The sequence below is a fragment of the Schistocerca cancellata genome, chromosome 2, assembly GCF_023864275.1.
Source record: "Schistocerca cancellata isolate TAMUIC-IGC-003103 chromosome 2, iqSchCanc2.1, whole genome shotgun sequence".
Taxonomy (NCBI): domain Eukaryota; kingdom Metazoa; phylum Arthropoda; class Insecta; order Orthoptera; family Acrididae; genus Schistocerca; species Schistocerca cancellata.
Window position 1 is genome coordinate 383,064,860 of NC_064627.1, and position 22,783 is coordinate 383,087,642.

Below are 22,783 nucleotides of genomic sequence, written 5' to 3' on the forward strand. Positions count from 1 at the left end.
CTCAATTAATACAGATCCTGGCTTTCACTGGAGTATTAACCAGTTATAATGTGTTGAAGATAGATTCTTGTTTGGCACATTCGACTGTGTGGGCATATGAAATGTAAAGCTCATAGTCTGAATTGTGATTCAATCAAATGACAGTTCCTCTCGGGATACTGAATGACTATTTTTTTCTTTGCTATTTATAACACACTTTTAGTGCCTATTTTGTAATACAATTCTTGCATAAGTGATGCAACTATTTCAAGATAACAGCAGATGTCAAACGTACAAAATTATGAGCAAAGCAGACAAGGTTGTCCAACTCAAAAGAGAATGACCAAGCAGGGAAGCGCAATGGTTAGCACACTGGACTTGCATCTGGGAGGACGGCGGTTCAAATCCACATCCGGCTAGCCATCCTGATTCAGGTATTTTGTTATCTCCTTTAATCGTTTAAGGCAAATGCTGGGATGAATCCTTCAAAAGGGCACCTTCACTTTGTTTCTCCATCCTTTCCTAATCTGAGCTTGTGCTCTATCTCTAATGACCGCTTTGTCGACAGATCATCAAAAACTAATCTCTTCCTCTTCCTCAAAAGAGGATGTGACAAAGAACATTCAATAAGTCAATACTTTAACAGGAAAAAGTGTGTACTTACACGATTTCAAGTATGGGTTTTCGACTAGGTGTCTAAAAGCTTATACTTCACATTTCCAGCACAATTATTTAACACCTTTAAAATCTAAAAAACCCTGTGTATGAACAGCCAGAAGCTACATTTTATTTGTTTAATGCATTCCTATGTGACCAAAATCAACTAAGAGGTTCAAGTCCTATTACTGCCGTCTCTTCTTCTCACGATACAAACAATATACGAGTGTGACTCTTCAAGCTTTCCCAGCAGATCTTCTCATTCGCAACTGACTTTCACAATTACTTGCTACAACTTCCTGCATTCAATCTCTGTGTTTTGTTACAGTATTTGCGCTCCACAGCTTCCTGTAGTGCCATGGAAGTTATTCCCTGATGTTATAATAGATGCTCTACCACACCCTTACGCTCTAAAAGCTCCCCTTAGTGACCTTGGAACTCATTCCATGATTTGTTACCAGATGTTCTACCACCCTTTCCCTTCTTCTTGATGTTGTAAATAGTCTTCACGGGTTCGCACAACGTGATCTGGCAGCAGACTCGTGAAGACTATTTACAATACATGAGTGCTCTGACGTGACGGTCCATTGATACCCTTCTAATGAGCTGCTAGACAAGCTAATTGAGGATGTAAGGAATGTCCACTTACACACTTAAACCTGAAATACACAGTTTAAAGTTTAAATTGGGTATAAAATCAAACAATATAAACTATGTTTAACTTTTTATTTGATTTTACTATAAATACTTTGAAAGTAATGTATCTGTTAACAGGGCACCTATGGAATTAAGGTGCCCACACAAAGTTATAAGGAAAAAAATAGACTTGTATAGCCCACATTTAGAAGCTTTAAATCTAAAGCCAAATAATAGGGACAATACATTACCCATAGATACATGGCTAGTTGTTGCAAATCCCATCCTTGTGTGTTCAGTACATCTCTGATAACTGCATGCTGCTCTGCTTCTACCCCCTGCTATAAACACATACATGGTACAAACTGTGACACTACTGTGCACTGCACTACTCTACTTTCTATAAACTAAGACTTAATGCCCATGAATCCTTTATTTCATGCATTTGAAGTTATCATAGTTTTTAACAAGTCTGACATTAAAATATTTTATATCAAGACAGTATGCTAATTTCCCAAAACCAGAATAAACAGTAGTAAAGTTACTCATTATTTCATATGAAGATAAGATTTTCAATAATTAAAAGAAAAAAAGAATGGAAATATAGGAGAGAAATCAACATCAGCAATATATGTATTGAAGGAATATCAATATATGTCTCTCTCTCTCTCTCTCTCTCTCTCTCTCTCTCACACACACACACACACACACACACACCATCTGAATGCCAATATTGCATAATAATGCTCAACATTATTTCCATTTCTAACAATCAGAAAATCATTTAACAATATGGCTTATGAACAGTATTTCCTAACCAACTGCTTCTGACAATCTACTCAAATCTAGGTTTTACCCAAGACTGTGACCCACTTTGTACCCACTACAACCCAAGAATCAAACAGAAGTAACATTTAGGAATTCATCTATGTAAAATGACCCAACAACTATAGTTTCAGTTTAGCACTTTACAAAAGCAAATGGATAAACTAAACAGCTTTGTGAAACACTACTTGTTCCCTTCCCAATGCGAAGCACGCCATGGTTTCAATCAGTACTTCAGTAATCCCAACCAAAAATTTCATAAGCAGTCCACAAATTTTAGGTCGTACATTTTAATAATAAATATGTAATGGAACTCCAAGTACATGGCCACTTTAAAAATTTCACTTTGTGTGATATCAAAGAATGGGTTTCTAAATAGTAAGGTAAATTGCACTATCCATGCAGAAAGATTAAAATAAAAGCAACCAGTCAAGATGCACACCAAGCTTGTCAGTAAGAGAGAATGCTACAGTTGCAAAAGTAACTTACAAAGCTATTTTCTAACGGGCAAAAAAGAAATGGTTTTTACTGAATGAATTGATACAACAGAAGTATTTGTTTCAATATCCCAACTTCCAAAATCCTTTTGTACAAAATGGAAAAACTGCCAATAATATGGTATCATACATCATACCTTGACATACATTGAATACTTTCAACTACTTAAAATAACCATTAACAAGATAGTTTTTTATACCATGACTTCAAGCAACTTACAAAATATTGTCTACAGCATGTTCATGTCTCTCCCCATCTGTCTATGACATTTTCATATATCTCCCAGAACCTAGAAATATTGTGGAACAGAGGACACTAAAACTCTTTAATCACTGTAATAAGATTTTGGAAGACTCAACTTGTGATGTGACTTTCCCCTCAATATACACTCTACTTGGAATTATTGTTAATGTTACCTCTGTGTACATTAACACAGGTTTGATTTAATCTTTATATTCTATATAACTATTACCTGGGGCTGCAAATATCAGCCTGCAGAAAAATTACGAGTTTTAACTTATTGTCAAGAGAAATGCCATTTAAAGTCACTTTCCTTCCGTTTTCCAGTTTAATGTATCTGATTTGGCAAATATCCAAGAGATTTATTTTTCACCTTCTTTCTCATTAATAGTCCAAGGCATAGAACTTGAAATGAATTGCCCATTCTACACCATTTACTTTCTGATATACATGGTTAATTACACAGCAGACTGATGCCACTTTTCACTTCTCAAAACATACTGCAATTTCAATCACAACTCTTTGGTTGAAGTGTGATTCTTTACTTCATATATAAACACTTCATTACATGGACAGCTGGAACAACTAGCAGTTAAACATACCAGTTTGCCTTTTTTTAAGTAAAATTATGATAGCAAATTTTAACCGCTTGAGGGAAAACAAGTACATACTCACAGGTCACAAGTGTCTGCGCAGCATTAACCAAACCACATAGTAAGCATAGGGGCAGTCTAGCAGGTAAAAACATGCTGCCGGAAGGAGAGGGTAGAAAAGAAAAATGAAGGAAAAAAAAAATTAATGCAACACCCTCAAGGACTGTGCTCAGTGTCACCAGAGTGTAATATGCATATATTAAAAGGGTTGTAATGTTAATTATTCATATGTCATTTCTGCAGCATACCGTAAGCTGTATATATTCCATGAGTGGTGTTGGACAAGTATCATAGCTGGCAGCCAGATTTATCTATTAAAGATCTCCTGGCTTTAAACATGAATGTGGAACTACATAGCAATGGTTCTTCTCAAGACCTATCAACCAGACTTCTGGGTCATAATATTCAAATTTCGGAGCTTTAGGTTGAAAGGCTTAGCCAATCTAAATCCCAAAATATCTGTCTCATGCTGCTTGAAAAGAATGTGGCTGTGGCAGTGATTCAAGAGACAGACAAAGATACTGAGGAGAGGCTGTATCCTAGAGTATGTATAGGTAGCTATGAAGTCAGCCTGTATCCAAGAGTATGTATTGGTAGCTATGAAGTCCTGGGAGACATATGGTGGTTGTTCTTACATACACAATAATATTGAAAGTAAGCATCAGATGTCTGCAAACATCATGCAGAATATTGAGACTGTATCAGTTAAAGTTGAGGATGTTACTGTAATAAATGTGTATATGCCTCCAGCAGGTAACTGGTGATCTCTGGTGCTTCCCTTTCCTAACATCCAAGTATATGTGTATGCTCATCACAGAAAGTGGAACTACAATAATTATGTTTTTGTGAGTACCATGTAAACTGGACTGAATGCAACAACCTTAGTCTAGTTTTTGACTCAAAGAGCAAGGTGACATTCAAATCTGCAGCTTGGAAGAAGGATTTCAACCATAATTTATGTTTTCTAAATTAGGATTTCCAGGGGCAACCTCTCAATGGAGTAAGGCTGGTCCTTCACAGCTTCCTAAATTGTAACTTCGACCAGTAATTCTTGATGGAGGAACTCTGACACCTGTGATTAGGTCAACCTGTAGACCAAGATGGAACTTCAGAAAAGTTGACTGGACTAAAATCTCCAAAGGACTTGATAAAATGATCAGATGGATTGCCCCATTAAGTGAAAATGACAGATTTGTTGGAGTGGTTTTATTAACAACAGAAAAGTGCACACCTAGAGGATTCTATAAAGAGTGCCAAGTTGGAGTAAGAACTGAAGAACTATATCTGTCCTGTTTACCCATCAATGGTAATGAAACTGTTCAGAAATTGCTAGAACAGCTCGATAAAGCCAGTTGAGAATGCTGGGAACAAAAAACAAAGTCTGGATTATAAGAAGCTAAGAAGAGAGGCATTGAGCCTCTTATAAAAACCAGGAGGAAGGCAACTACCTATCTGCAACAATCCTGAAGTAACATCAGACCGGACTGCAAATAGAGTAACTTCCCTTTCCAGAGCACCCTCATATAAGCCACACAAGGATGGTTAAGAAAACTCTTAACCTTAAGCAGAAAGCAACCCTACAAATCAGAGTATCCCAGAGATTTCATCTAAGGTGAGACCAACGCAGGGGAAAAGAAAAGCTCAAGAGTTCCTCATCAACTGTGGAAACAAGACTCTTAAATGGCTCACAAGCTTCTTCACCAATATAATGATAATGGGTAACATTCCAAAAGCCTTCAAAAGCACAAAAATTTTAACCATTCTAAAGCCTGTTAAACCAGTGAATACAGCTGTTAGCTATCACCCACTGCTCTCCTGAGCTACAGCTACAAGCTTTTAGAAAAACGTATCCTTAATAGAATCAGTCCAATAACCCTTGAAGTTACTCCCATCATGCAAGCACGATTCAAATCTAACAGAAGGCGTACAGAGCAAATACTTGGCTTAACCTCACACATAGAAGCTGGGTTTCAAAAATGACTGAAAAAATTCAGTGTCTTTTGTTGATCTTACAGCTGCCTATGATACAGTATGGAAACAAGCGCTGTTTTACAAACTCTCAAGTGCAATACAATTCCAAAACATAATTAGACTCATAAATAACATGCTATCAGAGAGATTCTTCCAACTGATCAATTAAACAGAAAAAAAACAACCTCAATAATAATCTTCCACAGGGTTCAGTTTTGGCACCAGCTCTATTCAACTTATTTACATCTGATCTCTGTGAAACACAGTCGAGTAAGTTCATTTAGGCAGACAATTTTGCTTTGGCCACTCAACAGAGAAGCCTTGAAGCTAGTGAAGAGATACTTTCTGCAGCTCTAAGTAAATTCACTAATACTTCAAAAAGTGTGATTAAAACTAAATCCAATGAAGAACAAACTTAGCTGCTTTGATCTTAACAACAGAATGGTCATTGCAAAGTTATAAGTCACTTTTAATTATCAAGTTCTCCAACATAAGGACTTCCCAAAATACCTATGAGTTACTGTTGATAGAACCTAATCATACAAGAAACATGCTGAAAACATTGCAGCAACGCTGAGGTCACGCAATATCACCATGCAGAAGCTGAATAGTAGCTCATGGGGTGCAAGAGCAACAACACTACAATGTTCTTCCTTAGGTCTCAGCTACTCTGGTGCCAAATACTGTGCTCCATTGTGGCTTAATAATTCACATGTGAAAAAAAAATCTGATGTTCTGCTAAATGCAGCAATAAAGGCAATAATGAACTGCATTAGATCTATTCATCTGCACTGATTAGCTACTCTTAGCCACATTGCCCCACCATAAAAGGTCATTAGACAGAAATGGTTTGCTACACACTATGAGCCCATTTGGGACTGAAACAATGGTGATTTGTTGTTCTCTGTTAACAAGGTAATTGATATAATTACTGTAGCTCTGAATACAAACAAAATCAATCTTGTTAAGATGGGCAATTAAATTTTCAGAAAAGAAACAGAAGCTTGAAAAACATCAAAGCTAGGAATTCTAGGAATAAATGTTTTATAGGTAAGTGGATTACTAACGGATTTACTTGCTGAGGATGTAATTTGTCATCACGTTTATCATCACTGTCGTCACAACCACCACAGAAAGTAACATCTGACACTCAGTAAGTTATTGGCCACCATTAGAGAATCAGATCCTTTACATGGCAGTCACACTCTGTTGTTCACACTTTTGCACACCCAAAGATTTCACTCTGTACATTTCTGTGGCCATATGCTGTAGATGGAGAGAGAGGGCATAGCTGCATAGAATTGCTGATTTTTAAGGCAGAGCCTTGGTACACGTATTGGCGAATTGCTAGGCCTTGGTGAAACACAGGTCAATTCTGGTCTTATTGTCAAGCAGGGCTGGGCAGACAATGCAATTAAAAGAATTATAGCAATACCTTCCAACAAGGGAGGCAGACTTACTCTTCTTCATGGAGGCACTGAACAAACAGTCTCTGCTTTTTAAATTTAAGGATGTGAGAGATCAGGAAGAGATGAATGACATTTAAGTTTACAAAGTGCTTCATAGAATCACTGATTCCAAATCTGGGAAAACCATATCAACTCTTCTCGATAATGCTCCTTGCCATTAACTACTTGTTGAAAAAGCACCTGCCATGAGAAAGGAGGAAGTGATTGACTGGCTTCAACATCAATGACTGGCTTCAACATCAATAGTGTCAAGATAAGTGAAATCTTGAAAAGGTTGAGCTGCTATAACCAATGTCTCTCCAATAAACCACAGTTCCCCCCCTCGAACACACAAAATCTATGAGTTAGCAGAAACATATGGGCTTACAATATTAGGTTACCACTGGGCTAAAAAAGTGTTAATATGGGTCAAAATTAGAGGTTACACTGGCACGAATAACAACAACAACTACTACTACAATAATAATAATAATAATAATAATAATAATAATAACAACTTTACCATTTGGAGTCAAAGTACTCTCAGAAGAAGCAGTAAGGAACATTATCTCTGAAGACCGGAAGAAAGATGTCAATCAAATGCAGAGAATTATGGAAATAGTATGGCAGAATGTAGCTGTTTTGGAATGTTCAGTGGAGGAAATGATTATTTCATTAAACAATGACAGTGGTAGTTTTCATAGCAACGAGAGAGATGTCTGAGGAGCTTTTGTCCATTATCACATGACAGAAATGAAGCGTAGGTGCACTGAGCTGCATGTTCGGTGTGTGCAGTTTACTAGGGTGAGTACCTACATAAAAATCATATTTTTGTAAGTTTTGATATTTTAAAGTGAATATCTTATCAGCAACTAGTTCCAAATGAAGTTCATCCCAGGAGTTCAGTTTACATCACATAATCTTAGAACCTGCTATTCTAATAAATTTATATTGATAAACTGGTCATACAATTCCGAGTAAGTTATACAGAAGCTTAATGTTTTACAATATGTCATTTATAATATTTGGCAAAGATTTGGAACACAACCAACAAAAACTATTATACTACATAAATTAAATGCTGCTGCTTTCAATATAATTGCCATAAAACTGAGGTACTGTGTCAGTATCGCTTTGTTCTTACTCACAATGCCAGTTGACCTGCTTAAGAAACCTGTTCTCAGCATGACAAACACACACAAATCCTATTTATTGTTATGTTAGGAATAAGAAGACAGAACAGAAAACTTAACAACAGGTTAATTATAAACCTAGAGATCTAAATAATGAAACAGGAACAGCGGTCACTTACTGCTTGGCACACAAGCGGACCATTGTCCACTTGTTTAACTGAATCGTCTCGTGTTAAAAAACTGTAACAGAGTTCTGGTTTTGAATAGATAAAAATGTGATGTATTCTTAAAATTTCATTCCTGTAATGTTTTCACCCAGCTTCAATAACAAAAATGTTTCCCCACACACCAAAAATTCAGCAACAGTATCAGAAAAGGCATTTTCTTCAACTTGCAGTATATCGTCTTAATAATTTGTTGTCACAAATCAAACTGAAATGAAAAGTCTTAATAATTTGTTGTCACAAATCAAACTGAAATGAAAACATAGTGATGTTCTTCCAGAACACATTGATACCAGTTCCATGTTTGTATGCTGCAGATTCCTTGACTTGCACCATCGGGTGGTGGGTTTTCGGGTTCCGCTTAATAGGTCAGGAGTCCACTACACACAGGAGGCGGCTACATGGGTAGCGGGGGCTGTGTGGAAGAGTGAGTGGTTTTTTAGGTTAGAGGGTCTGAGGGAACCACAGAAGGGGCGGCCGTCAGAAAGTGGGCAGGGAAAACACAGTAAGGTAGTTGTAGAAACGATTGGTATTGTAGTTGTAAATTGTCATAGCTGTGTTGAGAAAGAACCAGAGCTCCAAGCCATAATGGAAAGCACTGAAGCTCAAATAGTTGTAGGTACAGAGAGCTGGCTAAAGCCGGAAATAAGTTCAGCCGAAATTTTTTCAAACAATCTAACACCCACCAGGCCTCAAACTCTGCTAATTTCAAATTTCCGCCCCCCGTACATCACTTGTCACTCAACAACATCTTTGCCTCTGTACTTCCGCCTCGACTGACATCTCTGCCCAAACTCTTTGCCTTTACATGTCTACCTGTGTCTGTATATGTATATGTGTGTGTGTGTGTGTGTGTGTGTGTGTGTGTGTGAGTGTGTGTGTGTGTTTTATACCTGTCCTTTTTTTCCCCCCTAAGGGAAGTCTTTCCGCTCCCGGGATTAGACTTACCCTCTCCCTTAAAATCCACATCCTTTCGTCTCTCCCTCTCCTTCCCTCTTTCCTGATGAAGTAACCTTGGGTTGCGAAAGCTTGAAATTTGTAAGTGTGTTTTTTATTGTGTCTATCTACCAGCACTTTCTCGTTTGGTAAATCACAGCATCTTTGTTTTTTAATTTGTTTTTCCCATGTGGAATGTTTCTTTCTATTTTATATTTTCAAGGGGTTAAGTCCCTTAATTTTCCACATGTCTTCAGGAAGGTCATCTTCTCCTACAGCCTTTCCATTTTTCATGTTACTAATGGCAACTTTGACCTCATCTATTATGACAGATAGAATTGGTGCAGTTGCACAGTGTGTCTTTGCTTGTGGTGGGTGAGGGAATTCAATATTCTGTATTTCACTGAAATACTCTTGCCAATGTCCCAGAATTATCTGGCTGTCTTGGAGCCACCGACAATTCTTGTCTTTAACACACCTGTAGTGGTCTATATTCTGACCAGCTCTACACCACATTCGAGCCAGTTGGCAGATGATTTTGTCCCATTCTTTTGTTGTTAATGTTCTGTTTATATTAATTTTGGTGGTGATCTACTTTGGCCTCTGCAAATGCTGGTTTCACTTCTTTCTTGGTAGCTTTGTAGTTCTGAAGGTTCTCCTCGAACTGGAAAGCTTGTATCTGAAAGCTCTTTCTACCCCCTACCCTCCCCGACCACCATGCACTAATACTTTTAATTTGTCTGCCCACAACTGTGTCTAACAATTCTGCATTTACCTGGCTGTGTTATACCTAGCTCAGCTTGAGCTACACAAGTTACGAAGTTGTTAAACCTTGATCAAGTGCGATCAATATGAGCAGAATCAAAAGCAGGGAACACAATATTCTCACTAACGGCCACTTTATTCTCTTGTAGTTTCTAACATTTGGTCTTGGATTGACCTTTCACACAGGGCATTCTAATGTAACCTTTCACTCATAGTCTATACGTCTGCCGCAAAGGATTTCTTGGGAGGAAAATCTCTACGGTAATCAATTTACACTAGAAGTAGTACACGTGGAAGTGCATTCTCACAAGAGGGAATACAGTTTATACGAGGGTCACTCCAAAAGAAATGCACACTATTTTTGTAAAAATACAGTTTTCATTCTGCATGTGTGAAAGTTTTACAGTGTGTAGTCTACAAGATGGCTGCTGCACTTGACGTTCGTCAGAAGCAATGTGCTGTCATAGAATTCCTGTGCTGTGAAAATGAGACAGTGGGAAAGATACAAGAGGCTGAAAAAGGTGTATGGAGATGCTGCTGTCAATTGCAGTACAGTTAGTCAGTGGGCATGCAGGTTACGTGATGAAAGCGGGCACAGCAATATTGAGGATTGTCCTTGCAGTGGCAGGCCTCGTACTGCACACACTCCAGACAATGTGCAGAGAGTTAACAAATTGGTGACTGCTGACAGACACATCACAGTGAACGAATTGTTACGCTACGTTGGGATAGGGGAAGAAAGTGTTTGCAGAATACTGAAGGTTTGTGCCAGGTGGGTTCACAGGACGTTGACAGTGGCTCACAAAGAAACAAGAAAAACGGTATGCAGCAAACTTTTGGAACAGTACGAGAATGGTAGAGATGAATTTCTTGGAAGAATTGTGACAGGTGATGAAACATGCCTCGATCATTTTTCACCAGACAAAGAGCAATCAATGGAGTAGCATCATGCAAATTCACCCAAGGAAAAAAAAAAAAAAAAGTTCAAAACCGTACCTTATGCTGGAAAAGTTATGTGTACAGTGTTTCTCGATTCTGAAGAACTCTTGCTTGTGGACATCATTCCAAGTGGAACAACCATAAATTCTGATGCATATGTGACAACACTGAAGAAACTTCAAGCTCGACTGAGTCGTGTTCGACCACATTGGCAAAAGAAGAACGTTTTGCTGTTGCATGACAATGCACGGCCACATGTCAGTCAAAAAACCATGGAAGCGATCACAAAACTCGGATGGACAACACAAACACCCGCCTTACAGTCCTGACCTCACTCCATGTGACTATCTCCTCTTTGGGAAACTGAAAGACTCTCTTCGTGGAACCAGTTTTGAAGATCATGACTCCCTTGTGCACACTGCCAAACAGTGGCTCCCCAGTTGGTCCAGAATTTTACCGTGCAGGTATACAGGCGCTGGTTCCAAGATGGCAAAAGGCAGTTGAGAAGGATGAAAATTATGTGGAGAAATGAAAATATTATTCCTAAAGGATGTAGCTACACACTGTGAAACTTTCGAACATGTAGAATAAAAGATGGATTAAAAAAAAATAAATAAATAAATAAAAAATAGTGTGCATTTCTTTTGGAGTGACCCTCGTAGTAATGATGACTGTGTAATGCATGTGGTATCTGTTCCATATTTAACTGGTGTTTAGAGTGACATCTCATCTCATGGGAATGATGGGAGCTAAGAGTTAGTCAGCTATAGAGGCAGTGGTATCTGGCAGGAAAAGCAGTAAACAGTCCCCGCAACACAAGAGAGAAATTTCTCTTGACCAAAATATTTAATAACTCATAAAATAATCTGGCCACAATTTTCACATTATTCACCTGACATCATAATAAAATGTAGTGTTGCAAACAGGGTCGAAGTGCTGATGAATTTTATCAAGTTAAAAGTTGAGAGTGTTACCTATTACTTGAAGTCTAGAGAAGATGTGTTTTCAGTACAGAGTCGCACATCTCTACCATTCTAGGATAGCATTTGGCAAACAAAATGCTTCGTCTATCCCCAGTTTGAGTGGGTAGCATCTGAGTTGACTAATTTGTGTAGCATATTTTTGGGATGAGATTAGAGTAGAAACATCACAACTGTAGCGGTGCATTCGATTAGAGATGAATTTTTTCAGTTCGCTAAAGAATCTATTATATTAAAAGATCAGTATCAACTTCAACAAAAAAATGATTCAGACGAGCTTATGCCATGCTTAGTGGCTTTTGTTTTAGAAACACTGTTCCCACCAGAAAAGTAAAGCCAGATAACAAGAGTGAACCAAACTAGAGTATTGGTCATGCTCAACACAATAATATTGCTGGAGTGTGCAATCTGAGTACAATAACGTGATATATCTACATAGACAATTAAGGAGCAAACTAGCCAGGAATCTTTAATAATACAGATAAGCATTTAGTATGATAGTGAATGTTAATCAAAAGCTACAATAACTAACTGAGCAAATCCATAAAGCTTAACCCTCGTTCAATGTTGGGTTAATGCTGGCCTTAAAAAATAGAAATCATAGAGAGAGAGAGAGAGAGAGAGAGAGAGAGAGAGAGAGAGAGAGACTGACAAAATGTCCTACAGTTTACAATCTTTGTTTTAAAATCTTTGTCTTATTACAATATAATCTGAAACATTCCTGTCTCTCCATATTTTTTCCATCTGCGTAATATTCTTGCGTGATCCTTGAACTAAGTGTTAGCAATGGTTAAATTGAGCTCTGTGCTACATTCTACCAGGCAGGTTCTCCTTCTCTCATTCCTTTTCCCCATGTCACATTCTGACTGAGTCTTTCTTCCTTTCTTATACAGTCCAGTAAATCTCCCTTGACACAGGGTTCAGGGAGAATATTCCGTAACTCTCCCCACCATTTCCTTAACATCGTCAGTCCTTTACCTTCATCCCTCTTCCCTTCCCTTCAATCCATCAACCCTTCTGCCAGAAGCCACTGGCTTTTGAAGTATGCACATTTTCATAATTTTTATACAGGTTTTCTTCTACTGCTCTTGATGAGTAGATTATTTTATCCTCCCAATTCTATCATAATTACAAAAATGATACATTTTCTCTTATGTAGGTGACAGCATACTGGAATGGGCACGTCACTCCCCAGACTGCTGACTGTAAGTGTATCACCTAATGAGAGAGAACTCTAGCAAATACTTAATGAGCTCTGTGCACATTACATTGCCTTTGGCACTTGTAAGAAAAAGCAGCTGTTTACATTCTGACATTTTGAATGCTGATTCAGTGTCTTTATTGTCTTGAAATACATCATATAAAAAACTGGAATGAGGTTCCTTGCAAAGTAGTCTTTATGAAATAGCAACATGTTTCACTCAATTCCACATTATTCTTAGCTTGGCATCATAATTAAATCTTAGCTCCCCCCCCCCCCCCCTGCCATTTTGTCATCATACTTTTGGTATGAAACTTGCAATCTTTAAGCTTGAAAAGAGTCTCCAGAGGTAATATACCTGTAAACTGTGAGAGGTCATGTGATATAACCCCCCCCCCTCCCCACTTTAACTAATAAGGTGTATATAAGCTGTTTTCATAGTATGAACTCCTGGGATTAAATGCCACATGGAGTGTAACATGTGCTTTTAGTTACTTCAGATGAGAGGCATGTTGCATTTATTAGCTCCATAATGAAAACTAACTCAGTGTGATTTCAAGATACTTACGTGAAATTGACACACAAGTACTGCAAAGTTTAAAATTGTTAAGAAAAATTATTTAACGATAGGAGGCAGAACTATTTTGTAATAGTAACATCTAAACACGCTGCTGAATATGAATAATGCTTGGAATTTGAACATGAAAGAAGGGTTACTTCTCCATTCTCCCATTCATTTGCACTAAAATAAACTAAAACCAGATAATTTTGAAAGAATATTTGATGAGAAATAAAAAATATGGTATATTAAACTCAAAATCAAAAGAGACTGACAAACTGATTTGTGAAATGACTGCTCACCAAGACCTACCACTTAATTTGATGGTCTCATGCTTCAAGGCCCAATACAATTTGTTATGACAAACTACCAGTTAGTTTCTGGGGCACTATTTCTTTTTATTTTCAGTACACATATTTTCATTGCAATTGTGATATAAATAAATTGCCAATTTTACAGGGTGCTTTTGTAACTCAGAGATGATAATTATGTAATTACCAACTCCAACTAACTTGTTTTGATAAAACCATGTCCCTTACATGCCTTGTGCAAGGTGTAAGAAAGGAAATTACTGCATCCACAGTTTTGCAAACACATTCCATTATACAGAAAATGCCACACTTTTTTGCTAAACCCATTGGTTCATAATGCAACACACACTCAAGAACAAATTATTCTGAGTAAGTTTTTCCAGTTCAATTTCTCAGTTAATCATTCTGGCAGCATGGTATGTATCCACCATAAACGTCTCTCTTGTGGTGTCACTTCAAAGCTGCAACACTGTTTGTTGATAAAAATTTTAAATCTTTCTTTTTATAGTTTGCCCTCCAGTTTCAAAATACATTTCTTGTTCATGCGAGCTATACAGGCTGCATTTGGTGTTTTTCGTGCAAGTACTGGAGGAGGTTCATAAACATATAGTGTAAGTCCTCATCCCAAATATTGCATTGGAAGTGTCACAATAGTCCATCTTTCCCAAATAGTCTTCAGTGTAGTGTAGCAGTCTTTTCACCAAAATGAACTAAAATTTTAATCATAGAGAATAAAAGATTTTATTCCAAAAAGTATTTCCTTTGGATAGAATCTACTGCTTGGAAGCAAACCTTCCCTCTCGCAACTGAAGATTTTGTAAATGCAGAGACTACAGAAAGAGGTGATCGTAGTTCTGAACTCTATCGAACCAAGCAATTGACTTAATTAGTACAGTCAGTCATCTCGAGTCAGAATGCTGCTGTTATAATAATGCAGCAGGCAGTGTAACAACTATCTATAACAAGGTATTAATTCCTAAAAACCGACCTGAGGGGAGAATCCCTTGACCAATAATCGGGTTAGCTCAGTTCTTTAGTTCCTATCGTGTGAAGAGTTACTGCCACGTAATAATTCAGTTACACAATTATCTTTACAAGCACTCTTACAGCTTTTGTCATATAGAGTACTACTCTCAAAACTGTCATTGTAGTACCTATTATTTTCTTCTACAATGATCGCGACTAGTTCCTTGAAGAAAAACTCTTAGAGGACTTTTTTTTTCTGCAAGCAAGTGATATACAGTTGAACTTGCTGTATCAAAATTGTCAACCATGAAATTCAGCTTCTTCTGTAGCACTGAAAATTGTCCACAGAACTGCCAACCACATTTTTTTTCCACAAGGAGAATTCTGTCATTTATCACTGTTGTCAAACTATTCTACTTCTTGATGCTGGAAAATGAGATAAATTATTCTCACACCGAGGGTACCAAAAGGCAAGAATAAGGTCAGTTCCTTCACTAGCAAATAAAGTAAGAGAGATTGCACTCTTATGATCACTTTTTATAAGAATACTTTCCATATCTTTCCTCAACAGCATGCACTTCCACACCTCGAAATAGCCTAGAAACAGATGCTAACCACTGTTCAACACCAGCTCTGAGGCTGACGAAGTGCAGCTTTCAAATACAGTTTCTCCCATCGTGAATGAAATAAGAAAACCGGTATTAGTCCACTCGTATGAACAGTTTTGGGCATTAGTAGCAATGTCTTGTAACTACATATCCACCATTTAATAAGAAATGTTTGAAATGGATATATAAGATAACATTCCTGCTTCGACCAGTTCCTGTCATATATATTTGTAGCACTGGAGGTATACAGACTGAGCACTTACATGTACATGGCTAACAGTTGATACGTTAAACAGACTGTCACTGCTTGAATAGGTTTAAAAACCATGAAATGAGTTATGACTGTTATATCTTGTGCATATCCAATAGCATTTATCTCAAGCCAGGATAATCTCATAGATCTGTCTTCCTCATCCTTTTCTTTTCCTTTTAGCTTTGTCAGTGAGTGTGAGAAACACGTGGTCTCTCTGTAGACACACCAACATATATAACTTTTGTAACAATTCCACCATTTCCTTTTTATTTTTCTTTCATCCTACATCTTCAAAAGTATTATGGTGATATTGAAGTAGGTGTATGCTTACTTGCTTTGTGAAATTGCAAGGAATTGGCGATAACATGACAATATCAGCTTCAGCCACTGTCAAAGTGGAGGAGCAGTCTACCCTACAAACGCGTCTTTATTAAATGCACGTGTGGACAAATATTCACGTTGTCACCAATATCTAAGCATTGGCCATCATTTAAGGTTTCTAAAAACAGCACTGAATGGCACAAAATACACAAGCAAACAAGAAAATAATATTTCTTTCAAGTAGATCAAACTGTTGACACCTTGATATATTTTTGCTTTATTAAGAAGACATTTCTGACATCACAAGTCTTTTCATTTTTTTCCTTCACAATGCTGAAAAAAAGAATTCGTGGGCTTTTACAAAATGGGAAATGTTCCATCAAGTCATGCAGCAGAATCTATATTTTACTAGAAGCACATAATACATGACAAACAACATTTAGCTTACTAACTACACATAAGCACAGTTCCAATATTTTACAAAATTCTTAACATCAGTAGGGAAGGTGATTATGAATAACCTCCCACCCCACTCAACAACAACAACAACAACAACACACACACAGACAGACACACACACACACACACACACACACACACACACACACACACACACACACACCTAGCTTATACAGATTTTGCTTAACCAAGAAAACAGAGCTTGCCAGCAAAGCAGTTGAATCACTGCTGAGTCATACCAAGAACAATATATCCAACACTAAATAAATGTAGTGATATCCTGGAATGTTCAACACCACAAAGAAATGTCTACAAAAAACTACACTATTATAAAAACATGTAAAAAATATAAAAATATCTCTTTAGCAAGTAGCAATAGAACAAACTGCATAGGAAGTCGACAGAATCAACCCTCTTATGTGGTTCCTTCGCCTTAAAAGAACAAGAGAGAGTTAAGCACTGGTTGGAAAAGAAATTCATTTGAGAAAGCTAACGCAGGGACCACATATGACAATCACAGGAGGGAGGGAGGGGGGGGGGGGGGGACCAGCAGAATTAGACAAGTTGGAGACCAATAATGAGATACCAGGACCCGTGGCTGTTTTAGTGATACCCTCATAATAAAAAGGGGAGCAAATGAGTTTAGTTAGTGGAATTTGAGAAACCCATGTGATGAAGTTTACTCGTTAACAACTCAATGCACTTACTATTAGGTGAGATGTTGCCTTTACTCCTGAATTATTTACATTCTACTGGAATTTCAGAGATTTACATTTACACAATAGGCTATGAGCTACATGTTTGTATTTTGAAAATGTGTTGTTATTCAGAATGAGATTTTCACTCTGCAGCGGAGTGTGCGCTGATATGAAACTTCCTGGCAGATTAAAACTGTGTGCCCGACCGAGACTCGAACTCGGGACCTTTGCCTTTCGCGGGCAAGTGCTCTACCAACTGAGCTACCGAAGCACGACTCACGTCCGATACTCACAGCTTTAGGAGACGAGGTACTGGCAGAAGTAAAGCTGTGAGTACCGGACGTGAGTCGTGCTTCGGTAGCTCAGTTGGTAGAGCACTTGCCCGCGAAAGGCAAAGGTCCCGAGTTCGAGTCTCGGTCGGGCACACAGTTTTAATCTGCCAGGAAGTTTCATATCAGCGCACACTCCGCTGCAGAGTGAAAATCTCATTCTGGAAACTTCCCCCAGGCTGTGGCTAAGCCATGTCTCCGCAATATCCTTTCTTTCAGGAGTGCTAGTTCTGCAAGGTTCGCAGGAGAGCTTCTGTAAAGTTTGGAAGGTAGGAGACGAGGTACTGGCAGAAGTAAAGCTGTGAGTACCGGACGTGACTCGTGCTTCGGTAGCTCAGTTGGTAGAGCACTTGCCCGCGAAAGGCAAAGGTCCCGAGTTCGAGTCTCGGTTGGGCACACAGTTTTAATCTGCCAGGAAGTTTCATATCAGCGCACACTCCGCTGCAGAGTGAAAATCTCATTCTGGAAACTTCCCCCAGGCTGTGGCTAAGCCATATCTCCGCAATATCCTTTCTTTCAGGAGTGCTAGTTCTGCAAGGTTCGCAGGAGAGCTTCTGTAAAGTTTGGAAGGTAGGAGACGAGGTACTGGCAGAAGTAAAGCTGTGAGTACCGGACGTGACTCGTGCTTCGGTAGCTCAGTTGGTAGAGCACTTGCCCGCGAAAGGCAAAGGTCCCGAGTTCGAGTCTCGGTCGGGCACACAGTTTTAATCTGCCAGGAAGTTTCATATCAGCGCACACTCCGCTGCAGAGTGAAAATCTCATTCTGGAAACTTCCCCCAGGCTGTGGCTAAGCCATGTCTCCGCAATATCCTTTCTTTCAGGAGTGCTAGTTCTGCAAGGTTCGCAGGAGAGCTTCTGTAAAGTTTGGAAGGTAGGAGACGAGGTACTGGCAGAAGTAAAGCTGTGAGTACCGGATGTGAGTCGTGCTTCGGTAGCTCAGTTGGTAGAGCACTTGCCCGCGAAAGGCAAAGGTCCCGAGTTCGAGTCTCGGTCGGGCACACAGTTTTAACGTGTTGTTATTAATTGAGTGTTGCCTGTACAGAATTAGAGAGGTGCCATTTTATTTTAGTTAAGGCCGTCTCTGCAGATCATGTTGGCAATGGTTTTCAGAATATTAAGATTCATACACGTGGGAGTAGAATTAAATTCACTGCTAATGAAATATATTACTGTTTCTTTATGGAAACAAGCAACCTCAGCAGCCAGAGACAGTGGTCTTTTGTGGGCTAATTTACAAGAAGAAGGCTTTGTGGCTGAAAGCCTACTTGTACAGTAGTATTTTTGTTGTGCCTGTCTGTGACTCAACATTTCCACTATATGGTGTGTACCAATCTATCCTTTTCATAATGTTGTCTTCATTCCAGCCTGGATTTTCCATTTTTGATTCAGACAAAGATTTGCGAGTTATTAGAGGAAGAAAAGACACTTGCCACTGACAAACAAAGTTTTAGAGGCCTGAGTTAAGCTTTAACTGAAGGCACAATTACAACCAAGCAACAGCCTTATCTGAGCACAAATTTATAGTTTTTCGAAGGAATATTTTGAAGGATTTTACACAATACGTAGAAATATGGTATAAATGAGAGTTAGAGGGGACCAAGAGAGAGGAGTGGCGTGTGAAAAAAGAAAAAGATGAGAACTTGAGATATTAGTCTAGATTATTTCAAGAAAGTTTTCATTAACGTGTCGGACACTGAACAGACATCTGAAGTAAATTTATCTACTCCTTTCAACATCAAGAGTAATGTCCACTTTTTTTATAGAGTAAACCATCCGAGGTACTAGTGTCACTGGTCAGCTGAAATGCAGCTTTGTATGCCAGTACGACAACATCAATACTGGAACAACTCTTGCATTCTGCTGAAGTGTATACATTTTAATTCAGTTGCAATGAACATCACACTGCTGACAAGGGAACCTTCCCATCACACCCCCCTCAGATTTAGTTATAAGTTGGCACAGTGGATAGGCCTTGAAAAACTGAACACAGATCAATCGAGAAAACAGGAAGAAGTTGTGTGGAACTATGAAAAAATTAGCAAAATATACAAACTGAGTAGTCAATGCATAAGATTGGCAACATCTAAGATAATGTGAGCTCTGGAGCGCCGTGGTCCCGAGGTTAGTGTGAGCAGCTGCTGAACGAGTGGTCCAAGGTTCAAATCCTCCCTCGAGCGAGAAGTTTAGTTTCTTTATTTTCGCAAAGCTATGATTTGTCTGTTCGTTCATTGACGTCTCTGTTCACTGTAAGAAGTTTAGTGTCTGTGTTTTGCAACCGCACCGCAAAACCGTGCGATTAGTAGACGAAAGGACGTGCCTCTCCAATGGGAACCGAAAACATTTGATCGCAAGGTCATAGGTCAACCGATTCCTCCACAGGAAAACACGTCTGATATATTCTATACGACACTGGTGACCGCATGTGCATCACATGACAGGAATATGTTGTCAACCCACCTAACTTGTACACTTGGCGAATGGGTAAAAAGATTTCTTGTGGATGTGATAATCACTCCCAAAAAAGTGATCGCATCTGACGGACGGACAGATAATAATTGTCTGAAAATAAAAACTTTTCACTTGATGGAAGACTTGAACCATGGACCTCTCATTTCGTAGCTGCTCACGCTAACCACGGGACCACGGCACTCCCGAGTTCACAGTATCCTTGATGTTGCTTATCTTGCATATAGACTACTCAGTTTGTATATTTTGCTTATTTTTTTCATAGTTCCACACAACTTCTTCCTGTTTTCTCTATTGATCTGTGTTCAGTTTTTCAAGGCCTACCCACTGTGCCAACTTGTAACTAAACCTGAGGGGGGTGCGATGGGGAGGTTCCCTTGTGAGTGGAAGAGTCATTCTGGGAACAACCCTTAGGCTGTAGTTAAGCCATTCTCCCAAATGGGTATACAGATGAATTTCTTGTACTGGAATATTTATGCTGTGAACAGGTTAGGGGGCATACTTCGGTACTTCAGAATGCAAGACAACTGCTTGCAAAATAACCTTTCGATAACTTTCAACTTTTGAAGCTCCCAGTACAGATGAATGGACACATTCAAAGCTGTTTAGTGAGAGATTTTTTTTTTTTTTTTTTTTTTTTTTTTGTGGTTTTAGGGCGCACAACTTCAATGGTCATTAGCGCCCTGACTACTCTAAAAATGCACCGCGAGGCACAAGTTGACAACAACTAAAAGGGAAAACACGCTAAAAGAGACTGACAGGCATAGGATTAAAAAACAACATCAAATGTCCTTAGCGAGGTTTGTCAAATTGATAAAACATAGAACACGAGCAGCTGCTCGTGGGTCATCCGCTAAAACGGCATCGAAAGTATTAGGCAGGTTAAGATCGAGGCGCAGTTGGTTAAGATCGGGACAGGACATTAAAATGTGTCTAACCGTTAGCAAGTGCCCACATGGGCAGATTTTTTTAGTGAGAGAGAGAGAGAGAGAGAGAGAGAGAGAGAGAGAGAGAGAGTGAGAGTAAGAGTGAGAGAGAGAGAGAGAGGGGGGGGGGGGGGGCAGTGTGTGATACTGGTATCTCCAGGACTATATTGCTGACTAAATCAGGCGGTCTCATATTGCTCAAATCTGAATAAAGAATAATTAACTCATTCAACTTGGTACCTCAATGAATTGTGTAATGTGCAAAAATCAGATAATGGAAAATCCAAAATGGAATCTAACAAAGGATATTTGCCACTCACCATATAGCAAAGATGCTGAGTTGCAGATAGACACAACAAAATGACTGACAGGAAGTGAGCTTTTAGCCAACAATGCCTTTGTTGGAAATAGAAGACATGCGCAAATCCAACTCGCGCGCGCGCACGCGCGCACACACACACACACACACACACACACACACACACGGGGCCTCAACAACCATAGACTGTTGTTGTGGTCTCGTGTGTGTGTGTGTGTGTGTGTGTGTGTGTGTGTGTGTGTGTGTGCGCGTGTGTGTGTGCGTGTGTGTGTGCGTGTGGGGGGGGGGGAGTTATATTTCCGACAAAGGCCTTGTTGGATGAAAGCTCACTTTCTGACAGCCTTTTTGTTGTGCCTATCTGCAACTCAGCATCTCCGCTATTCAATGAATTGTGCATCATTTAAAAGCAAAGTTTATCTGTTCAGTGGTACTCTTGAGTCACTTAAATTTTTTTTCTGTGTACTTCAATTGTTAAAATGAACAACTTCTTCGGCAATCACTTTTGCAGTCCCTGATATCATTGTTTACATTATTACCAGATGTGCACCGACAGTAAAACTACAAAATGACCTTACCAGTTGGACATATTCTCTCTCTCTCTCTCTCTCTCTCTCTGTCTCTGTGTGTGTGTGTGTGCCCCCTGACCCTCTCCCTCTAAAAATAAGAAACTGCACAGAGAAATAACTACTAAAAGAAATGGCTCAATGCAATTTTCATTTCGTGACATCTGAATACTGTGGCAATATATTAGTCCCGTATTTTTATAGGCAGAATATCGAAACAAGCAATATCAATGTCAATGTCTTCAGATTATTCATAAGGAATCAAACAGCAAACAATAGCATACAGGTTTCAACAAAGAGAAATTTGACAATAAAATGCAAAAGCTCTCAACAACTTCAAATATATATATATATATATATATATATATATATATGGTTATAATAGAAGGAAACATTCCACGAAGGAAAAATATATCTAAAAACAAAGATGATGTGACTTACCAAATGAAAGTGCTGGCAGGTCGACAGACACACAAACGAACACAAACATACACACAAAATTCAAGCTTTCGCAACCAACGGTTGCCTCGTCAGGAAAGAGGGAAGGAGAAGGAAAGACAAAAGGATATGGGTTTTAAGGGAGAGGGTAAGGAGTCATTCCAATCCCGGGAGCGGAAAGACTTACCTTAGGGGGAAAAAAGAACAGGTATACACTCGCGCGCACACACACACACATATCCATCCACACATACACAGACACAAGCAGACATTTGTAAAGGCAAAGAGTTTGGGCAGAGATGTCAGTCGGGACGGAAGTACAGAGGCAAAGATGATGTTGAAAGACAGGTGAGGTATGAGCGGCGGCAGATTGAAATTAGAAATTAGCGGAGATTGAGGCCTGGCGGATAGCGAGAAGAGAGGATATGCTGAAGGGCAAGTTCCCATCTCCGGAGTTCTGACAGGTTGGTGTTAGTGGGAAG

General features: G+C 38.9%; 1 protein-coding gene across 1 annotated transcript in view; it reads right to left on the reverse strand.

The window, feature by feature from the left end:
* LOC126161789 (chromodomain-helicase-DNA-binding protein 7) overlaps positions 1 to 22,783 on the reverse strand; it is a 315,231-nt gene that overhangs the window by 81,218 nt on the left and 211,230 nt on the right. The window contains exon 29 of the mRNA XM_049917862.1: positions 1,524 to 1,613. Coding sequence (XP_049773819.1) covers positions 1,524 to 1,613 — 90 coding nt within the window. The remainder of the gene's footprint in view (positions 1 to 1,523; positions 1,614 to 22,783) is intronic.